Raw genomic sequence first — 19,009 nt, forward strand, 5'->3', positions numbered from 1 at the left:
ATCAGTGTACTTCGTTCAGTTACGTATTGCTCATCTTAATTGAGATGGACCTCAAACATGAATAACTAATGGGGCAGGTCATGACACCTGCTAACCAACTAACAGTAACATTCTTGCTGAGTGTCCTGTTGTTTATTTCTTGTCACAAAGATGTAGATGAACAGTGAGTTCTTCTTCTGGATCAGCAGGTTTTATCACAGGAGCAGCACACTGTATTTAAGTGATGAGGATTGTTCTGGCATCTGTGAATGTGCGTTTCTTTTGCCGCTTTTGCTGCTTCCTTATCATCCTTTCTGCTTCCAGTATGTCGTCTTGTTATACCACCATATAGGCACCACTCCCACCATATGTCGCAATATACAAGTCTATAGTCACAATCAACGGGAAAAAGCTGCCTTCCTTGATGAGTCATTTCTGGTCTCTGTACGTCTTCTTCAGTACAGCTCAAAGACATTTGAAGACTTTTTTAAGAACAGGTGATTTTCACCGACTTGTAGTTGACGTTGGTGTCTTTGAATTTGTTGCTCTGAAGACCCTGCAAATGGGATATACTGTACATAAAGCACTTATTGCTGAATATAAAACATTGAAAGGGTTTTATTTTTTTGTAGCCTTCCCCAGATCTGTGCCTCAACACAATCCTGTCTCTGAACGTCAGATACTTGGACCACCTTTTGAGGACCTTTGACCACCTTTGCCTCTATTTCAACACATGGCTTCTGTTCTACATATATGACCATACACCTCACTCTGATCTGCACTGTCAGCTCTGAGACCTTATAAAGACAGGTGTGTGCCTTTCCAAATCATGTCCAGGCAATTTAATTTTAACCACAGGTGGACTCCAATCAAGGTGTAGAAACATGTCGAGGATGATCAAGAGAAATGGGAGGCACCTGAGCTAAATTTCAAGTGTCATAGCAAAGGGTCTGAATGTTTCTGTCCAAGTGATATTTCAGTTTTCACTTTTTAATATATTTGCAAACATTTCTAAAATTCTGTTTTGGCTTTGTCATTATGGGGTTTTGAGTGTAGACTGACGAGAGAAAAAAATCATTTAAATGGTTTTAGCTTAAGGCTGCAACATGAAATGAGAGAAAAGTGAAGGGATCTGAATACTTTCTGAATTCACTGTATTGTGCTTTCATTACTATGTTATGCCTCTATCCATTGCATGTGGCCTAATTTCTACCACACTGTACATTCTGTATAGTATATGACCATCCTTTTCTGCTTATAAACGCAGTAGCTCTGTTGTGAATGTGGTGATGATACTGTTTAATTCTTGCTTTCACAGCACCACATCCTTATGTGTAAAGAGTACTTCTTTTTTCCCCACCCATGCTTATAAGCAGTCACTCAGCTTGTTTCTTCTAAGGCCCTAGTTGCTAAGTAATCTTTACAGCAACAGGAGCAGAACAGATACAACGGTTTGTTTTAGTGTTTTGTTTATTTGATTGGATTTCCCTACAGTGCTTTTACTTTCTAAAGATAGCAGCAAAATAGGCAACTGGAATCACAAATATCTTTACTCCGCCTTGCAAGGTTGCAGCCCTCGAGTCCCGTCGAGTGCCGAAAAGGAAAAATTAAAAGTTGGAAGACATTAATTATACTGATAATAACTAAACACGAGATGTTTAGAACATGTCTGTTTTAGAAATGAGTCCTGATATTTTGATTCTGTTTCAGATTAATACCTGATGAAAACCCACTGGCAAAGATATGAAGTTTTCTAAATTAAATTATTCTGCTTCTTTAGCAGAATTATAAACCACTTTGAAACCTGAAGATTTTTTTTTTTATTCTGGTGTCAAACATGGGAGCTGTGGGTAATATTTCAGATTAAGTAGAGTAGCAAACTGTGAGATGACACACAGCAGCTGGCCTCTGTTTCACCGTAGTTGGTTTTCAAGGGGACACGGTCCATCTTGGAACGGAGGCAGGACTCTGGCTCTGTAGCAGAACATGTAACTCTGTGGTTTTGTTTTTTACAGTCGTTTTATGAGAAGCAGAGCTATCAACATTTCAAACTACATGCATGCTTTTGCAGTGTTCTTGGGAGCTTTTGTCCAACAGCTGTGTGCATATCTGCTATCCAAATATCAGAGAATCACAATACGTTACTTATGAGCATATAAAAGAACTGCAAATCTTGATTTTAACCCAGTTGTTGTCAATAGAAACATTGCAATTACTGAGGTGGTATTTATTAATAACACATATTGGTATTTAGTTACATTTAGTCACCTGGTGTTCAAAGGTGCATAGCCTGTGTACAACTGTACTGGTCCAGCTTGCAGCCAGAAAAATTTATTTATTTATTTAAATTTATTTATTTATTTCAGTATGTAAAATTAACTGCAGCTTAATTTTGTTGTTGAAGATAAAGACCTGGGGACATTTTCACATTAAAATAGCATCTCAGTCACTGTGAGAATGTGTGAAATGTTGATTTCAGTGAGTACTGATCATGACACCTGTGGTTTCATGTCCTTTTAAAGCTACACACTGTAGATAAGTAGGCGATTTACTGATACTGGAAGGGAAAATGTATGTGAAAAAAAATGTCAGATAAATTTATCTTATTTATCTCTTACTGACCCTTTCAGTAATTTCCCGGAGGAAAAACTCTGCATCCTAAGATCTTTCTGTGGCCATTGCAGGATCATTTGAAAGTTGTGTTTCTTTTCTTTAAAAGCCGGTAGGATTCAGGTTCAAATTTCAAAAGGTGTTTTTCTGAACTTGTGGTCTTGTGGACAGAACGGAAACGCACCATCACTTCTTGGTTCAAATACACCTGCTAGTGTTCCTGTTGGCTACAATTTGGTACTTTTCATATTACAATATATACACTATATTTACCTTTTTCATATCCACTGCGACTCTCTGTGTTGGAAGCTATTATATCACCACCACAGTTGTTATTGCTCATTTGAGTGATAAGAAGGCAAAATATGTATAATTCAGGGCTTCATCATAGAATGAGCAGACAGATCATACAATTCAAGCACGAAATGAGAAAAGTTTTGGCCGCATTTTATATCAGATTCACTATGGAGAGTAAGCACACACATGTAGAGGATTTACTGTACATGCCTGAACAGTATTATCATACGTACTGTAGATACACACGACACACACCTCATGACAATGCAGGCATTGTGGATGCAAGAGCAGTGGGCCTTTGCACAAAACACAAACTGATATATATTTTTGCAGGAAGAGTAAAAATGTCAAAGTATTCTGTGGTCAAAGCCACTGTAGTTGTCTGAGTTTTGTGTGAAGCGGAAGGAAGAACACATAAGCTATACTCTGAAGGAGATGGAGAGAAAATTCATATGAAATGTAACTTCTTCTTCTGCAACAACCTTCTCTCTTTCTCTTATTAACAATCCACAGTGGAAACATTTCTCGGAAGCACAACGACAGTGTCAGTGCTGGATGTAGGCATGGGGCACACTTTGTTCTGTGTGCTGTCATTATTCTGTGAGTACATTAGTGATTTTCCAATTCTGTGACTTTCTGAGGCAGAATCATGTGTTTTTTTGATCAACACAGTATCTTTTTAGACATGACGTTGGTTGCTAATTAGGCTTGGTTCAGATTGACCCTGTCTGATGAAGTTTCAATCTTTATTTTAGTGCTGAATACACTCTTCTATGGAAAGGCTGAAGGTGAGCAATTGTTTTTGTTACTATCATTTACATATTATATATCCTATTTATCTTATTAACAACTATATCACTCTTAATTGCATATTCTTCAAAACATTTTTTTTTGTTTTTTTTTTTGGTATTTGTCTTACCAGGGCAGTGTTGTATGCATGTTTATGTATGGAGACTTGTATGGAACCATTTGGTGTGAGGCCCTGTGCCCTGTACGAAAGCTTCTTATTTTGTTAATATTACTAGAAAATTTATCCATCCATCAAAATGTTGTCTATTTAAATGAATTTGTGGTTTTGAGTTAGTGAGTCATGTTTTTTTGTGAATTCATAAACATGCGGAGCCAAAGAGGCTACACTGGGTGAAATCAGATAACTTGCACAAAACATTATGCATGACAGAGACATACGTTGGTCTCCACTGTGTTCAAAAAAAACGATCAAATACATTTTTGATTTCCATTACAATAACTTTCTTGTTTGATTGTTTTTCTAACCTAAACAGAACATGTACCTAAGGCCACTCTGACAGCAGATAGGACAGTTATAGCAGCAGGGGGCAGTGTGACACTGGCCTGCTCTGTAGATGGCTCTGCTGACTGGGTATTTGAATGGTACGGACGTACCTCTGACTCTTCCGAGGCTCAGATCAAAAAACGTGGTACATCAGACCACACTTTTTTCTTTCCTTTTTTTTTCCGTGAAAATTGGTGAAACCATCAGGACTGATCAGTAAAGTCAGTCAGAGTTCAAATGCACTGTGGCATTTGAAACATAACCAATTCATTCATTATTAACATATTAAAGAAAATATAAAGGGAAGACATTTATGTGAGTATTTGGGCCATGGGACATTTAGTTGTAGCTCCATCATCGACGCTGGATGATAATTATTATTAACCAATTTTCAGTCATTCAAATTGACCTAACTCATAGGGACTTGAATGAACTTTTTGTCTTTGCTCTGAACTGAACAGCAAGTAAACTGATTGCTGACAGGAGAGAAAATCCAAAAATTCATTACCTCTGCCAAGGAGGTTATGTTTTCACTTGTGTTTGTTTGACAGGCAAGAACCCATCATAATAACATCATAATAAACAACTTCCCAACAGATAAACCCAAACCTGTCCTGACTGTGTCTCCATTATGGCCGAGTCCTGGAGCCTCAGTAACTCTGAGCTGCAGGGTTGAAGTCCCATCTGCAGGGTGGAGGTTCTACTGGTATAAGGCTGTTCCCAACCAATCAAAATACTCCTACAGCTACGAGCTGCTACCTGGTAACACCAACGGGACCGAACAGGATTCCTACATCGTCCATGGGCCGACACACACAGCAGGATATGTGTGTAGAGCTGGAAGAGGAGACCCAGTGTATTACACTCAACGTAGTGAACCAAAGTTTGTCTGGTCTGGAGGTGAGTTTGTTGGGGTTTTTTTTTTTTTTCTTTCAAGAAGCAGGTCATTACGTGAATTAATCCAAGTTTTTGTCTTTGACGAAGATAACTTTAAAAACAATCCTCCATGTTGGCAAATAAATTGCCTTTTACATTGAAAAGAAATGTAAGGAAGAAATGTATTTTTGTGTTTTTTCTCCCATCAAGACCACATTCGTTTTCCAACCCACTCAATAAACAAAATGTTGATGTTGGATGGTTTTCAATACTGGACTGGGATTAATGTCCTCCTCTCCTTGTTTCCCTCTGTCCTTCCCCTTATTTTTCTTCATTTAATCTTAAAGCATTAAAACCACACACACGTAGAGATTCAAGGTTTCCACCTATCACTGTGACAGTTATAGGGGAGAAGTATTCAATGGGTGCTTTTATTTTGGATACTTGAGCTCATCCTTCTGTTTCTACTCATTTGCTTTTACTCACCCAGCAGACAGGACAGGTGTAGTTTCAGACTTTAGTCCGTGGTCAGGCAGGTGCACAGACTGATTCAACAGTCAATACCTGGCAAAAAAACAAAGACCAAAACAAAATAAAAAAGACGTCAGCAGACAGCAATGCAGGTACAGACAAGGTAAACCGCTACAAATCTGAGACAACAAAGACAAAGAAGAAGAAGAAGAAAACACTTTTGCATGGACATGAAGAATCTTTTGATATGAAATACACAGCTCTGTTTGTTTGAAGGGCAGGTAAAACTAGAGAGTAGAAAAGCATCTATGAAACACCTCAAACCACTTATCAGCATAATTCATTTCTCTGCTGTCTATCCATGTGGTCTGTATGTTCCAAACACTCATCGTTTCATCAAAACACTGCATCTCGTTGCAGAGTTTGTGCTACTGATGTTTTTATCACTCAATAAAGGCTTAAAAAGGAATATTTGCATTGTTCTCTCTTAATTCTAAAGTCTCTGTGGTTGGTTTGACCCTTTTATACTTGTTGTTTTTAGATTTTCATCCATCAGCGTCTCTCACAGTGAGTCCTGACAGAGTGCAGCACTTCAAGTCTGACTCCGTCTCACTGAGCTGTGAGGGAAACTCTACTGAGTGGAGAGTGATGAGGTTTCCTAAGGGTCGATACCTGTCACACTGCTCTTCCTGGGGGAGAATGACTGGATCCACGTGCAAGATGGATTATTGGTCCAGTAATGCAGTGTACTGGTGTGAGTCTGGATCAGGAGAGTTCAGCAACGCAGTCAACATCACTGGAAACTGTGAGTTTTAATCAGTTTTATTTTCTTGTCTCTTGTAATTTATCCTGTACACTGTAGATTTGATCCATGGTAGGTTGAGTTTATAGTCTGAAAATAAAATGTCAGTCTTCATCATTGAATACTGCATGTGTGTGGGGTCCCCCCCCTTCCCTTTTTTTTTTGGCTTCACTCACTTCCTTTGTACATTGAAGACACTTGTACGTGCACAAGCTAAATGCCAGGTCTTTGTCAGGCCAGTGTACCGATTCTATCGTTACAGGAGATTGAAAACGATTGAATACTCGTGATCTATTCCAATCAATGTACAGTATGTAAACTTGAAACAGCTGATCTCTGAAAAAAACTTCATATTCTGTTTCACAGATGATATTATCTTGCTGAGCCCTGTCCGTCCTGTGGCTGAGGGAGAGTCTGTTACTCTTGGCTGCAAGTTGAGGACAGAAGATGTTTTAACTAATGTGTCTTTCTATAAAAATGACAAACTCATCCAAAATGATACTAGACGGGAGCTGACTATCCCTGCAGTGTCAAAGTCACATGAAGGCTTTTATAAATGTGAACGAAAAGATTCACCACAGGCTCGGAGGACCTGGACGTCACCAGAGAGTTGGATGTCAGTAAAATGTGAGTATGATTGACTTAAGCATTTATTTTGTAAGATGTTCTACAATCTGAGATGGAAAAGTAATCAGTGTATTAGAAATTGGCTTAGTTGACCTGTTAGTTTGTGTGTGTGGGAAATGGCTTTATATGGTATTCATAATGAAAAATAAAGACACAAGTTAAACACATGATCAGCATGAGTAATCATTTCATACTTTTGGAGTTTTGTTACTAAGACTTGATGTAACCTGTTTTTGTAAAGCACTATGGAAAATCTGAGAAAATAGTCATAGAAATAATATAGATTATTTATTATAGCAGCGTCCAGGCCTAAAAGCTCTTCACTCCCTGTGCCGCTGATTGTTGTTGGGTTGGTTTGTGGAATTTTACTGATTATTCTCCTGCTGCTGCTGCTGTTTTGCTGCAGAAAGTCAAAAGGTGAGATCTTTTCCTTCTGGTATTTGATCAGAATAGACAGATGTCAGCAGATCAGTAGTCTGATGTAATTGCATATACTGTGGCAACAATAGAACAATTTGCAATACAAAACCACGTAACAGCAAATGTCTCTTTTGCAGATTCAGGGTTTATCAGGTTGGTACAACACTCCTATCATTTTGAGCATAGCAGTGTATTACGTGTTCCTAATTAAATCTATTCTAACACATGTTGGGGGGGGGGGTTGGATCCGCCAGGTCTCAGAGCACCAATCAGAGCTCTGCTACAGATGACATGATCAACCAGGCTGAAACTCAGTGCAACAAATCCACCTCGCATCTCCATGGTGAGCCATAATCCTAATTATTTTCCTGATTTATGGTGAACCTCTAAGCCTAACCTTTCTATTTGTGGTTAGCTGATTAGGAAGATTTTGGAATTCCTATAATGGGATTAAAATGATTAATCTGACCCCGGCTTGATTTCCACTACTCTGAAGGTGATGTTTGTCTTTATGAATCAATCAAAGGCCCCGAGGACACTGAAACTGGTACAGCATATACCTTTTTGTTTAACATGGAGCAATTAGAGATACTGAAATGATTTAGGGGAACTGTAAATGATTGACAATCCCTTAAATTAAAAAAAAAATATATATCTACATTTCAGATGAATCCAGGGATGTCACATATACTTTTATTGATCTTAAAACTTTGCAAAACTGGGTGAGTAAGAACTGCATGATGTTTTTTGTAGGCCAGCAGTGCCGAAATAAATAACAGGAAACTGTCTTTTCATTCATTCATGTGATCCTTCTAACAGGGAAGAATAACAAAGAGGAGAGCAGAGTTAACTCTGATGTCAGCATAGGATCAGCTGCAGGTATGGTTCATTACAACTGTTTTTTTTTTTTTTAAATCCTACCACTAAGTTGCTGAAGCCACCAAGTGTCACATCCTACACACAGTATACATATATGAAGGCTTTTAGATTTAGATTTTGATGACAATTCGATTATATTATTTAATTTAATTTTCATATACATAAACATAAGGGCATGCCACATTTCATTTCTTTATTCTGCCTTTCCCTCCATCCGTCCATCCGTATAACCTGAAACGTAGCTGCTGTATCAGATGACACTCTGATGTATGCCCAGATATACTCCCACAATAAAGGTAAGTAAAATCTACATCCACCTGGAGCTGTTATTGTCCAACAGGTTGGTCTTAAATACTGTAATGTGACTTCTGTGTCCATCCAAGACCATCCATATTTGTAAAATGGCAGCATTTCCTAATAGTTTTTTATTTTGTTCTATTTATTGTGCTTTTATTTGCTTGTTGACTTTTTCGCTACCATTATAATTACTTGCATTGCCGACTATCAACCTATAATTTCAACGTACTTCAACTAATATTGTAATCTCCGGAAGAAAACAGTGTGAATAAGTACATTATCAGTGTAAGCTGAGACATTACTGCCAAACATTTCAATCTAATCATCTCCATTCATAGAATCAACTCCTGCAGCAGCTGATGAAACTGTTTATTCTGAAGTGAAACCAGGAAGAGCTCGTGGTAATAATGCAGCGATAACATAACGTGCATATTGGGTTTAGTCACCAATGGTTTATTTTACATATAGTTAAATGGGTTGTTATTGGGAGTAAAATGACAGAAAAAGCGACATTAATTTTTGAATGACATTTCTTTTTCCTCCCAGACCTAAAGAGATATCAGCAAAACCAATGGAATGGATGACAACATGAAAACTACACTGGCGATATTTGTAGCTTTTATACACTGTAACCATCTACAGTTAATTTAATAGCAATTCATTTGAAGGAAACATATGAATTTAATGTTGTGTTTTACTTGTCGAAAAGACAGCGAATGATCACATATAACATTGAGTGCACCGTATTTTGGCGCTTCAGGTTTTAAAGCTGCTGTCGACAGCAGCAAAAAGTAACAGTTTGAAATATTCCAGCTTCAGTACCCAGGTTGTAGCCTTTAAAGTCAGCATCTTTTTCAGTGTTAGATGAAAAAAAAGCTTTGCACATTTGGAACATTTAATTTGTTATACCCTGTTACACATAACAAGAATTTCTCTTTGCTATGTTAATTTTCTTTTCACCTGGATGGATTTAGCTTGTTTTTTTTTTTTTTGTATTTTTAAAAGCTTGGTTACTCCTTATGCATCATTAAAGTTTTGTTCCGAAAGTAAATTCTCATTACTGTTTCTCTTACTTCTCTGTGATTTGCTTTACACAGCCTGTGTAATTTGTTTTGTAATCTTCCCTCTTATTTCGGTGCTCCAGTAAAGTCGAGCTTTACGAAATGTCGGATACCCTGACAGCTTACTCCGTGTGTACACATTAGCTCTGGTGTCGGTGTGATGATGCCGCCGTCTAAATTCATGACTTCATGCTGTTGAAGCAACACATCTCTGTACTATATTTGTAAAGAGAAGCTGTGAGGTGGAATTTCTGTCACTCGTGCACAAGTGCAGCTTGGCTTGTTTCCTCTGTGGTTCTGGTTTCAAAACTAATCTTAACATGATGAGGCAAGAGACATGTTTTTAGATTTTATTTTGCACGAACGCATTTATGTATCTAAGCTAATGAATGACCATGAAGTAGAAACATAAGCAGCCCGGATTTGAGAAAGCTTTTTCTCCATGTCAAATAGGAGTAGAATATTGGCCGAGTCCTGGAGCTTCGGTAACTCTGAATTGCAGGGTTGAAGTCCCATCTGCAGGGTGGTGGTTCTACTGGTATAAGGCTGTTCCCAACCAATCAAAACACTCCTACAGCTACGAGCTGTTACGTGATAGCAAGGGGACTGCACAGGATTCCTACATTGTTCGTGCTCAGTCACACACAGCGGGATATGTGTGTAGAGCTGGAAGAGGTGACCCAGTGTATTACACTCAACATAGTGAACCAAAGATTGTCTGGTCTGGAGGTGAAATTTTTGTTCCTTTCTTTCCCTTGGTTTTCTTGCCGGCACAATCAGTAGGCCAATTGATGGTGTCGTCATTAATTATATATCAAATCAGCCTAAATTGTGCTATAAAGCAGCAGGAACTTGAACTTCTACAGACACAGCAGTCATAAAAGGGCTCAGTTAAAAGACACTTCACTTTGTAGTCAGACAGGCAACAGGTCAGGAGGCAAATGTGGCTTCAGCAACAAAAACTGGCAGTCAAACAGAAGTCATGGGAACATCTAGAAAGTTCAAATAACTTAGATGGGTAAAATGAAAAACATGGCTATATGTAAAGAGAGAATGCAGCAAAAAAAAAAAAATGTATATATATGTATAAACATTGTATTTCTTTCAAATGGTAGCATGTATATACATTAGCTATGGTGAAACCTGAGTATACTCATAGTGGCTGAGATGTCACATCAAGATGCACCTGCAAGCACATGATCAGAAACCTGGATACTGTTATAATCCTGTACACAGGAATATGAATAACCAGGTTTTTTGTAGGTTTATATTGTGTTCTGTTCTGATCTCAATGAATGCCTTCACTGCTTATGAATTAAGTCAACATACAAATGCCGGATCATTAGATATCTCTGCAGTGCTGCCAGGCTGTTAAATGAGGTACACAGAAGCCTGTCAAGCACACCTCTCCACACTGAGATGTGATGTGGAGCGATTTCAAGCATATTAGAAAAATATTACACACTGTAGCTTTAGGAGCTGTTTTTTTCCTGCTAGTCTACTGTAAGCATTGTACATGTACCATTGTACCATTGTACCGAAGTTTCCATGCTGGACCGGAGGTGAGGGGGTACGAAATGCTCTGTGAGCAGCGGCAGCAGTAGCGGGTGACTGCATCAGTTGCAGTGCAGATTTTAGCAGGGCAGCGTGGCAACGGGCATGGCAGCAAAGGAGTGAGCACTGACAGCTTAAGGACACTGCCATATAGCAAAGAGTGTGGTGGTGGTGCGATCGGGACGAGCAGTAAAGTCTTTGCTCCCTGCTGAGTGACAGAACTCTCTGCTTTAATACACAACAGAAACGGTGAGACAGGCTGAGCTGACACTGCATCTACGCACAATAATTACCCATAGGTGCGAGGAGGTCTTTCTTTTTGTAGACATTGTACAAATGTTGTATGTTTACTGTTGCAGAGGACTGAATGAGATTGATTGTTTGCCATTTTAATTAAGTTCATGAAATTCCACTAAATCACAGGGACAGTAGCAATGTTTTTTTATTTTTATTTTTTTACACCAGCAGACAGACCAAGTGTTGACCTGAGTGCTGGCAAAAGAGCCCTTCCAGTAGGGGGCAGTGTGGCCTTGACCCGTTCTGTGAACCCGTCATCATCTGGTTGGAATCACTATCGGTACAGAGGCAAGAAAAACCTCTGAACCTCTGACGAGACAAGATGCGGGTTCCCACCCAAGTGGACAAAGTGTCAGTATCTCACAGGAAGGACTGCACTACTGGTGCAGAGGAGGAAGAGGAAACCCAGTTTACTACACAGAGTACAGTCACTCAGTCAGTATTCACAAAATTGGTAAGTGTGGCAAAGAGTTCTTGGAAGAAAAACCTCTTCATATGCATTCGTGATTGCACACTGACTTCTATCAAAATAGAACAAAACTGTGAGAGTATGTTAAACAGTCACTTTTGCCAAAGCACTGCTTCTTGTTGCGACGTTTTTAATGCTCAACAAATTTAAAAAGATTAAAACGCAATAAACCAAACTACTTGTTGCACTGCTTTTTTAAAAAATCTTATAATAACTCTGTTCTCTGTTTTACTCCTCCTTACGTGTTTTTCAGATTTTCATCCATCGGCGTCTCTCACAGTGAGTCCTGACAGAGTGCAGCACTTCAAGTCTGACTCCGTCTCACTGAGCTGTGAGGGAAACTCTACTGAGTGGACACTGATGAGGTTTCCTGAGGGCGACTACTGGTCACACTGCTCTTACTGGGAGAGGAGAATGACTGGATCCACGTGCAACATCCATAGTCATAATCCTGAGCGAGTCACATCCAAGCCGGTAAAAAACTTTCTACCCGCAGGTGGACGGACAGATGAGTACAGAAACGTCACATCTCAGATTCAGGTCAAAGGTGTCGGAAAGAGGAGTGAGCACACACGATATGAAACATCAAAAAGAAATGAATTGAGGTTTTCCACCTTTCAGCCACAAGAGCATTAGTCGGCCACTGTGGCTGGATGATTTAAGTCATCCCTAAGGTGTTAAATGACCTATGGCTCTCTGCAGGCCCATGAAGCTCTTTCGCACCATACTCGGAAACCATTTCTTTATGGACCAGGCTTTGTGCATGGGAGCATTGTAATGCTGAAACAGGAGAAGGGTCCAACACGAACCGCTGCCACATTATTGTCTAAAATGTAAGTCGACGCTTAGAGTTAAGAGGCGGAGCCCGAACCTTGAAAAACAGCCCCGGAACACACATATCCTCACACACTGGTATTACACTGGAATCCACATACTTTGCATGTAGTAAGGGAGCTTTATTTTTTTTTCCCCTGTAGGATCTTTACAGGAAATTGGGATGATCCCGGGGAGAGGTCTGACTACCGTAACGTGAATCCAGATTCAGCTACTGGTACAGATATTAGCTATTGGCCATTTAGCTACTGGGTCATTTGCATTTGAAATAAAATTTTGCTAAAACTGTATCACATCATCATTATTAAAGAGAAGAGAGGTTCACGTAGCTATAGGTCAGTATGCAGTTGCATAAATGACAAGACTGCTGAGACAATCTGCTTTTGTATTTATGCTCATTATGCATATTGTAATGCAATAGTGCAGTAACTTTGTAGGTTACATGTTGTAGCACTGCTGTACTCTTAAAGTAAGCCGTGGTGTTATACATTCGTATTTCTTTCTTATCATTATTTGTTATCATTATTTACAAATGAGGTGATGGTTGATGAGGTCAAAAATTATATGCACAGGGCAACGTGCTCAACGGATGGGAAGGTCTGTTTGGGGTGAAAAAAGACCTCCAGTCACTTACTATGATGCTATGAGTTTCTGTTGTGAGTGCTAAGACTTTACAGTATAAACGTACCCACATGTCCAGTTCTGATAAGGAATCTTATATATACATGTATTTGCCAGTTTTACAAAGTGCACTATGAGATATTATTGATGGAGATAAACATCAGAGATGCGGCAACTTTGTTGAGGCTTACTGTTACAAACTGAGAGACTTTATGAGGTTGTTGTATATAACGGTAAATTATATTATATTTTTATAGTTTGTCTATTTTACATTATACTGTATCTCTTTTTCTTATTGTATCTCATTATTTTTCCCCCAAGTGCAATGGGCTTGTAAGAAAGTGAAGTGAACAATCATGGGTGTAATTTCCACTACACATGTCGACTAGTGCACCTTTAATAGTCTACATCTTAATTGAGATGGACCTCAAACATGAATAACTAATGGGGCAGGTCATGACACCTGCTAACCAACTAACAGTAACATTCTTGCTGAGTGTCCTGTTGTTTATTTCTTGTCACAAAGATGTAGATGAACAGTGAGTTCTTCTTCTGGATCAGCAGGTTTTATTACAGGAGCAGCACACTGTATTTAAGTGATGAGGATTGTTCTGGCATCTGTGAATGTGCGTGCTTTTTGCCGCTTTTGCTGCTTCCTTATCATCCTTTCTGCTTCCAGTATGTCGTCTTGTTATACCACCATATAGGCACCACTCCCACCATATGTCGCAATATACAAGTCTATAGTCACAATCAACGGGAAAAGCTGCCTTCCTTGATGAGTCATTTCTGGTCTCTGTACATCTTCTTCAGTACAGCTCAAAGACATTTGAAGACTTTTTTAAGAACAGGTGATTTTCACCGACTTGTAGTTGACGTTGGTGTCTTTGAATTTGTTGCTCTGAAGACCCTGCAAATGGGATATACTGTACATAAAGCACTTATTGCTGAATATAAAACATTGAAAGGGTTTTATTTTTTTGTAGCCTTCCCCAGATCTGTGCCTCAACACAATCCTGTCTCTGAACGTCAGATACTTGGACCACCTTTTGAGGACCTTTGACCACCTTTGCCTCTATTTCAACACATGGCTTCTGTTCTACATATATGACCATACACCTCACTCTGATCTGCACTGTCAGCTCTGAGACCTTATAAAGACAGGTGTGTGCCTTTCCAAATCATGTCCAGGCAATTTAATTTTAACCACAGGTGGACTCCAATCAAGGTGTAGAAACATGTCGAGGATGATCAAGAGAAATGGGAGGCACCTGAGCTAAATTTCAAGTGTCATAGCAAAGGGTCTGAATGTTTCTGTCCAAGTGATATTTCAGTTTTCACTTTTTAATATATTTGCAAACATTTCTAAAATTCTGTTTTGGCTTTGTCATTATGGGGTTTTGAGTGTAGACTGACGAGAGAAAAAAATCATTTAAATGGTTTTAGCTTAAGGCTGCAACGTGAAATGAGAGAAAAGTGAAGTGATCTGAATACTTTCTGAATTCACTGTATTGTGCTTTCATTACTATGTTATGCCTCTATCCATTGCATGTGGCCTAATTTCTACCACACTGTACATTCTGTATAGTATATGACCATCCTTTTCTGCTTATAAACGCAGTAGCTCTGTTGTGAATGTGGTGATGATACTGTTTAATTCTTGCTTTCACAGCACCACATCCTTATGTGTAAAGAGTACTTCTTTTTTCCCCACCCATGCTTATAAGCAGTCACTCAGCTTGTTTCTTCTAAGGCCCTAGTTGCTAAGTAATCTTTACAGCAACAGGAGCAGAACAGATACAACGGTTTGTTTTAGTGTTTTGTTTATTTGATTGGATTTCCCTACAGTGCTTTTACTTTCTAAAGATAGCAGCAAAATAGGCAACTGGAATCACAAATATCTTTACTCCGCCTTGCAAGGTTGCAGCCCTCGAGTCCCGTCGAGTGCCGAAAAGGAAAAATTAAAAGTTGGAAGACATTAATTATACTGATAATAACTAAACACGAGATGTTTAGAACATGTCTGTTTTAGAAATGAGTCCTGATATTTTGATTCTGTTTCAGATTAATACCTGATGAAAACCCACTGGCAAAGATATGAAGTTTTCTAAATTAAATTATTCTGCTTCTTTAGCAGAATTATAAACCACTTTGAAACCTGAAGATTTTTTTTTTTATTCTGGTGTCAAACATGGGAGCTGTGGGTAATATTTCAGATTAAGTAGAGTAGCAAACTGTGAGATGACACACAGCAGCTGGCCTCTGTTTCACCGTAGTTGGTTTTCAAGGGGACACGGTCCATCTTGGAACGGAGGCAGGACTCTGGCTCTGTAGCAGAACATGTAACTCTGTGGTTTTGTTTTTTACAGTCGTTTTATGAGAAGCAGAGCTATCAACATTTCAAACTACATGCATGCTTTTGCAGTGTTCTTGGGAGCTTTTGTCCAACAGCTGTGTGCTTATCTGCTATCCAAATATCAGAGAATCACAATACGTTGCGTATGAGCATATAAAAGAACTGCAAATCTTGATTTTAACCCAGTTGTTGTCAATAGAAACATTGCAATTACTGAGGTGGTATTTATTAATAACACATATTGGTATTTAGTTACATTTAGTCACCTGGTGTTCAAAGGTGCATAGCCTGTGTACAACTGTACTGGTCCAGCTTGCAGCCAGAAAAACTTTATTTCAGTATGTAAAATTAACTGCAGCTTAATTTTGTTGTTGAAGATAAAGACCTGGGGACATTTTCACATTAAAATAGCATCTCAGTCACTGTGAGAATGTGTGAAATGTTGATTTCAGTGAGTACTGATCATGACACCTGTGGTTTCATGTCCTTTTAAAGCTACACACTGTAGATAAGTAGGCGATTTACTGATACTGGAAGGGAAAATGTATGTGAAAAAAAATGTCAGATAAATTTATCTTATTTATCTCTTACTGACCCTTTCAGTAATTTCCCGGAGGAAAAACTCTGCATCCTAAGATCTTTCTGTGGCCATTGCAGGGATCATTTGGAAGTTGTGTTTCTTTCTTTAAAAGCCGGTAGGACTCAGGTGCAAATTTCCAAAAGGTGTTTTTCTGAACTTGTGGTCTTGTGGACAGAACGGAAATGCACCATCACTTCTTGGTTCAAATACACCTGCTAGTGTTCCTGTTGGCTACAATTTGGTACTTTTCATATTACAATATATACACTATATTTACCTTTTTCATATCCACTGCGACTCTCTGTGTTGGAAGCTATTATATCACCACCACAGTTGTTATTGCTCATTTGAGTGATAAGAAGGCAAAATATGTATAATTCAGGGCTTCATCATAGAATGAGCAGACAGATCATACAATTCAAGCACGAAATGAGAAAAGTTTTGGGCCGCGTTTTATATCAGATTCACTATGGAGAGTATTAAGCACACATGTAGAGGATTTACTGTACATGCCTGAACAGTATTATCATACGTACTGTAGATACACACGACACACACCTCATGACAATGCAGGCATTGTGGATGCAAGAGCAGTGGGCCTTTGCACAAAACACAAACTGATATATATTTTTGCAGGAAGAGTAAAAATGTCAAAGTATTCTGTGGTCAAAGCCACTGTAGTTGTCTGAGTTTTGTGTGAAGCGGAAGGAAGAACACATAAGCTATACTCTGAAGGAGATGTAGAGAAAATTCATATGAAATGTAACTTCTTCTTCTGCAACAACCTTCTCTCTTTCTCTTATTAACAATCCACAGTGGAAACATTTCTCGGAAGCACAACGACAGTGTCAGTGCTGGATGTAGACATGGGGCACACTTTGTTCTGTGTGCTGTCATTATTCTGTGAGTACATTAGTGATTTTCCAATTCTGTGACTTTCTGAGGCAGAATCATGTGTTTTTTTGATCAACACAGTATCTTTTTAGACATGACGTTGGTTGCTAATTAGGCTTGGTTCAGATTGGCCTGGACTAGTTATTTTGCACAGATATTTGTACAATGCATATGCAGTATATGGTCTATTTTGACTGTCTGTCAGATTGACCCTGTCTGATGAAGTTTCAATCTTTATTTTAGTGCTGAATACACTCTTCTATGGAAAGGCTGAAGGTGAGCAATTGTTTTTGTTACTATCATTTACATATTATATATCCTATTTATCTTATTAACAACTATATCACTCTTAATTGCATATTCTTCAAAACATTTTTTTTTGTTTTTTTTTTTGGTATTTGTCTTACCAGGGCAGTGTTGTATGCATGTTTATGTATGGAGACTTGTATGGAACCATTTGGTGTGAGGCCCTGTGCCCTGTACGAAAGCTTCTTATTTTGTTAATATTACTAGAAAATTTATCCATCCATCAAAATGTTGTCTATTTAAATGAATTTGTGGTTTTGAGTTAGTGAGTCATGTTTTTGTGTGAATTCATAAACATGCGGAGCCAAAGAGGCTACACTGGGTGAAATCAGATAACTTGCACAAAACATTATGCATGACAGAGACATACGTTGGTCTCCACTGTGTTCAAAAAAATGATCAAATACATTTTTGATGGCACATCCATTACAATAACTTTCTCGTTTGATTGTTTTTCTAACCTAAGCAGAACATGTACTTAAGGCCACTCTGACAGCAGATAGGACAGTTATAGCAGCAGGGGGCAGTGTGACTCTGGCCTGCTCTGTTGATGGCTCTGCTGACTGGGTATTTGAATGGTACCGAAGTACATCTGACTGTTCTGAGGCTCAGATCAAAAAGGTGGTACATCAGACCACACTTTTTCTTTTCCTTTTTTTTCCGTGAAAATTGGTGAAACCATCAGGACTGATCAGTAAAGTCAGTCAGAGTTCAAATGCACTGTGGCATTTGTAACATAACCAATTCATTCATTATTAACATATTAAAGAAAATATAAAGGGAAGACATTTATGTGAGTATTTGGGCCATGGGACATTTAGTTGTAGCTCCATCATCGACGCTGGATGATAATTATTATTAACCAATTTTCAGTCATTCAAATTGACCTAACTCATAGGGACTTGAATGAACTTTTTGTCTTTGCTCTGAACTGAACAGCAAGTAAACTGATTGCTGACAGGAGAGAAAATCCAAAAATTCATTACCTCTGCCAAGGAGGTTATGTTTTCACTTGTGTTTGTTTGACAGGCAAGAACCCATCATAATAACATCATAATAAACAACTTCCCAACAGATAAATCCAAACCTGTCCTGACTGTGTCTCCATTATGGCCGAGTCCTGGAGCCTCAGTAACTCTGAGCTGCAGGGTTCAAGTCCCATCTGCAGGGTGGAGGTTCTACTGGTATAAGGCTGTTCCCAACCAATCAAAATACTCCTACAGCTACGAGCTGCTACCTGGTAACACCAACGGGACCGAACAGGATTCCTACATCGTCCATGGGCCGACACACACAGCAGGATATGTGTGTAGAGCTGGAAGAGGAGACCCAGTGTATTACACTCAACGTAGTGAACCAAAGTTTGTCTGGTCTGGAGGTGAGTTTGTTGGGGTTTTTTTTTTTTTTTTTTTCTTTCAAGAAGCAGGTCATTACGTGAATTAATCCAAGTTTTTGTCTTTGACGAAGATAACTTTAAAAACAATC

At 38.8% G+C, this 19,009-nt stretch overlaps 1 protein-coding gene and 1 long non-coding RNA gene across 2 annotated transcripts in view; both read left to right on the forward strand.

Moving 5' to 3' along the window:
* The window catches only part of si:dkey-10h3.1, a 21,701-nt gene extending 12,179 nt beyond the window's left edge, over nt 1-9,522 (forward strand). Inside the window, exons 16-27 of the mRNA XM_040141564.1 lie at nt 3,391-3,486; nt 3,642-3,674; nt 4,778-5,080; nt 6,069-6,332; nt 6,696-6,956; nt 7,254-7,373; nt 7,514-7,529; nt 7,631-7,719; nt 8,196-8,255; nt 8,498-8,551; nt 8,891-8,953; nt 9,099-9,522. Coding sequence (XP_039997498.1) covers nt 3,391-3,486; nt 3,642-3,674; nt 4,778-5,080; nt 6,069-6,332; nt 6,696-6,956; nt 7,254-7,373; nt 7,514-7,529; nt 7,631-7,719; nt 8,196-8,255; nt 8,498-8,551; nt 8,891-8,953; nt 9,099-9,136 — 1,397 coding nt within the window. The 3' untranslated portion in view covers nt 9,137-9,522. The remainder of the gene's footprint in view (nt 1-3,390; nt 3,487-3,641; nt 3,675-4,777; nt 5,081-6,068; nt 6,333-6,695; nt 6,957-7,253; nt 7,374-7,513; nt 7,530-7,630; nt 7,720-8,195; nt 8,256-8,497; nt 8,552-8,890; nt 8,954-9,098) is intronic.
* Nucleotides 9,523-11,639: 2,117 nt separating this feature from the next.
* On the forward strand, nt 11,640-18,908 carry LOC120797192. The gene is made up of 5 exons (XR_005708468.1): nt 11,640-11,918; nt 12,187-12,407; nt 17,141-17,227; nt 17,462-17,494; nt 18,600-18,908. It is a non-coding gene; the product is annotated as an uncharacterized LOC120797192 (long non-coding RNA).
* The last annotated feature ends 101 nt before the right edge of the window (nt 18,909-19,009 follow it).

This window comes from Xiphias gladius, chromosome 12 (assembly GCF_016859285.1).
Source record: "Xiphias gladius isolate SHS-SW01 ecotype Sanya breed wild chromosome 12, ASM1685928v1, whole genome shotgun sequence".
In the NCBI taxonomy this organism is placed as follows: Eukaryota; Metazoa; Chordata; class Actinopteri; order Istiophoriformes; family Xiphiidae; genus Xiphias; species Xiphias gladius.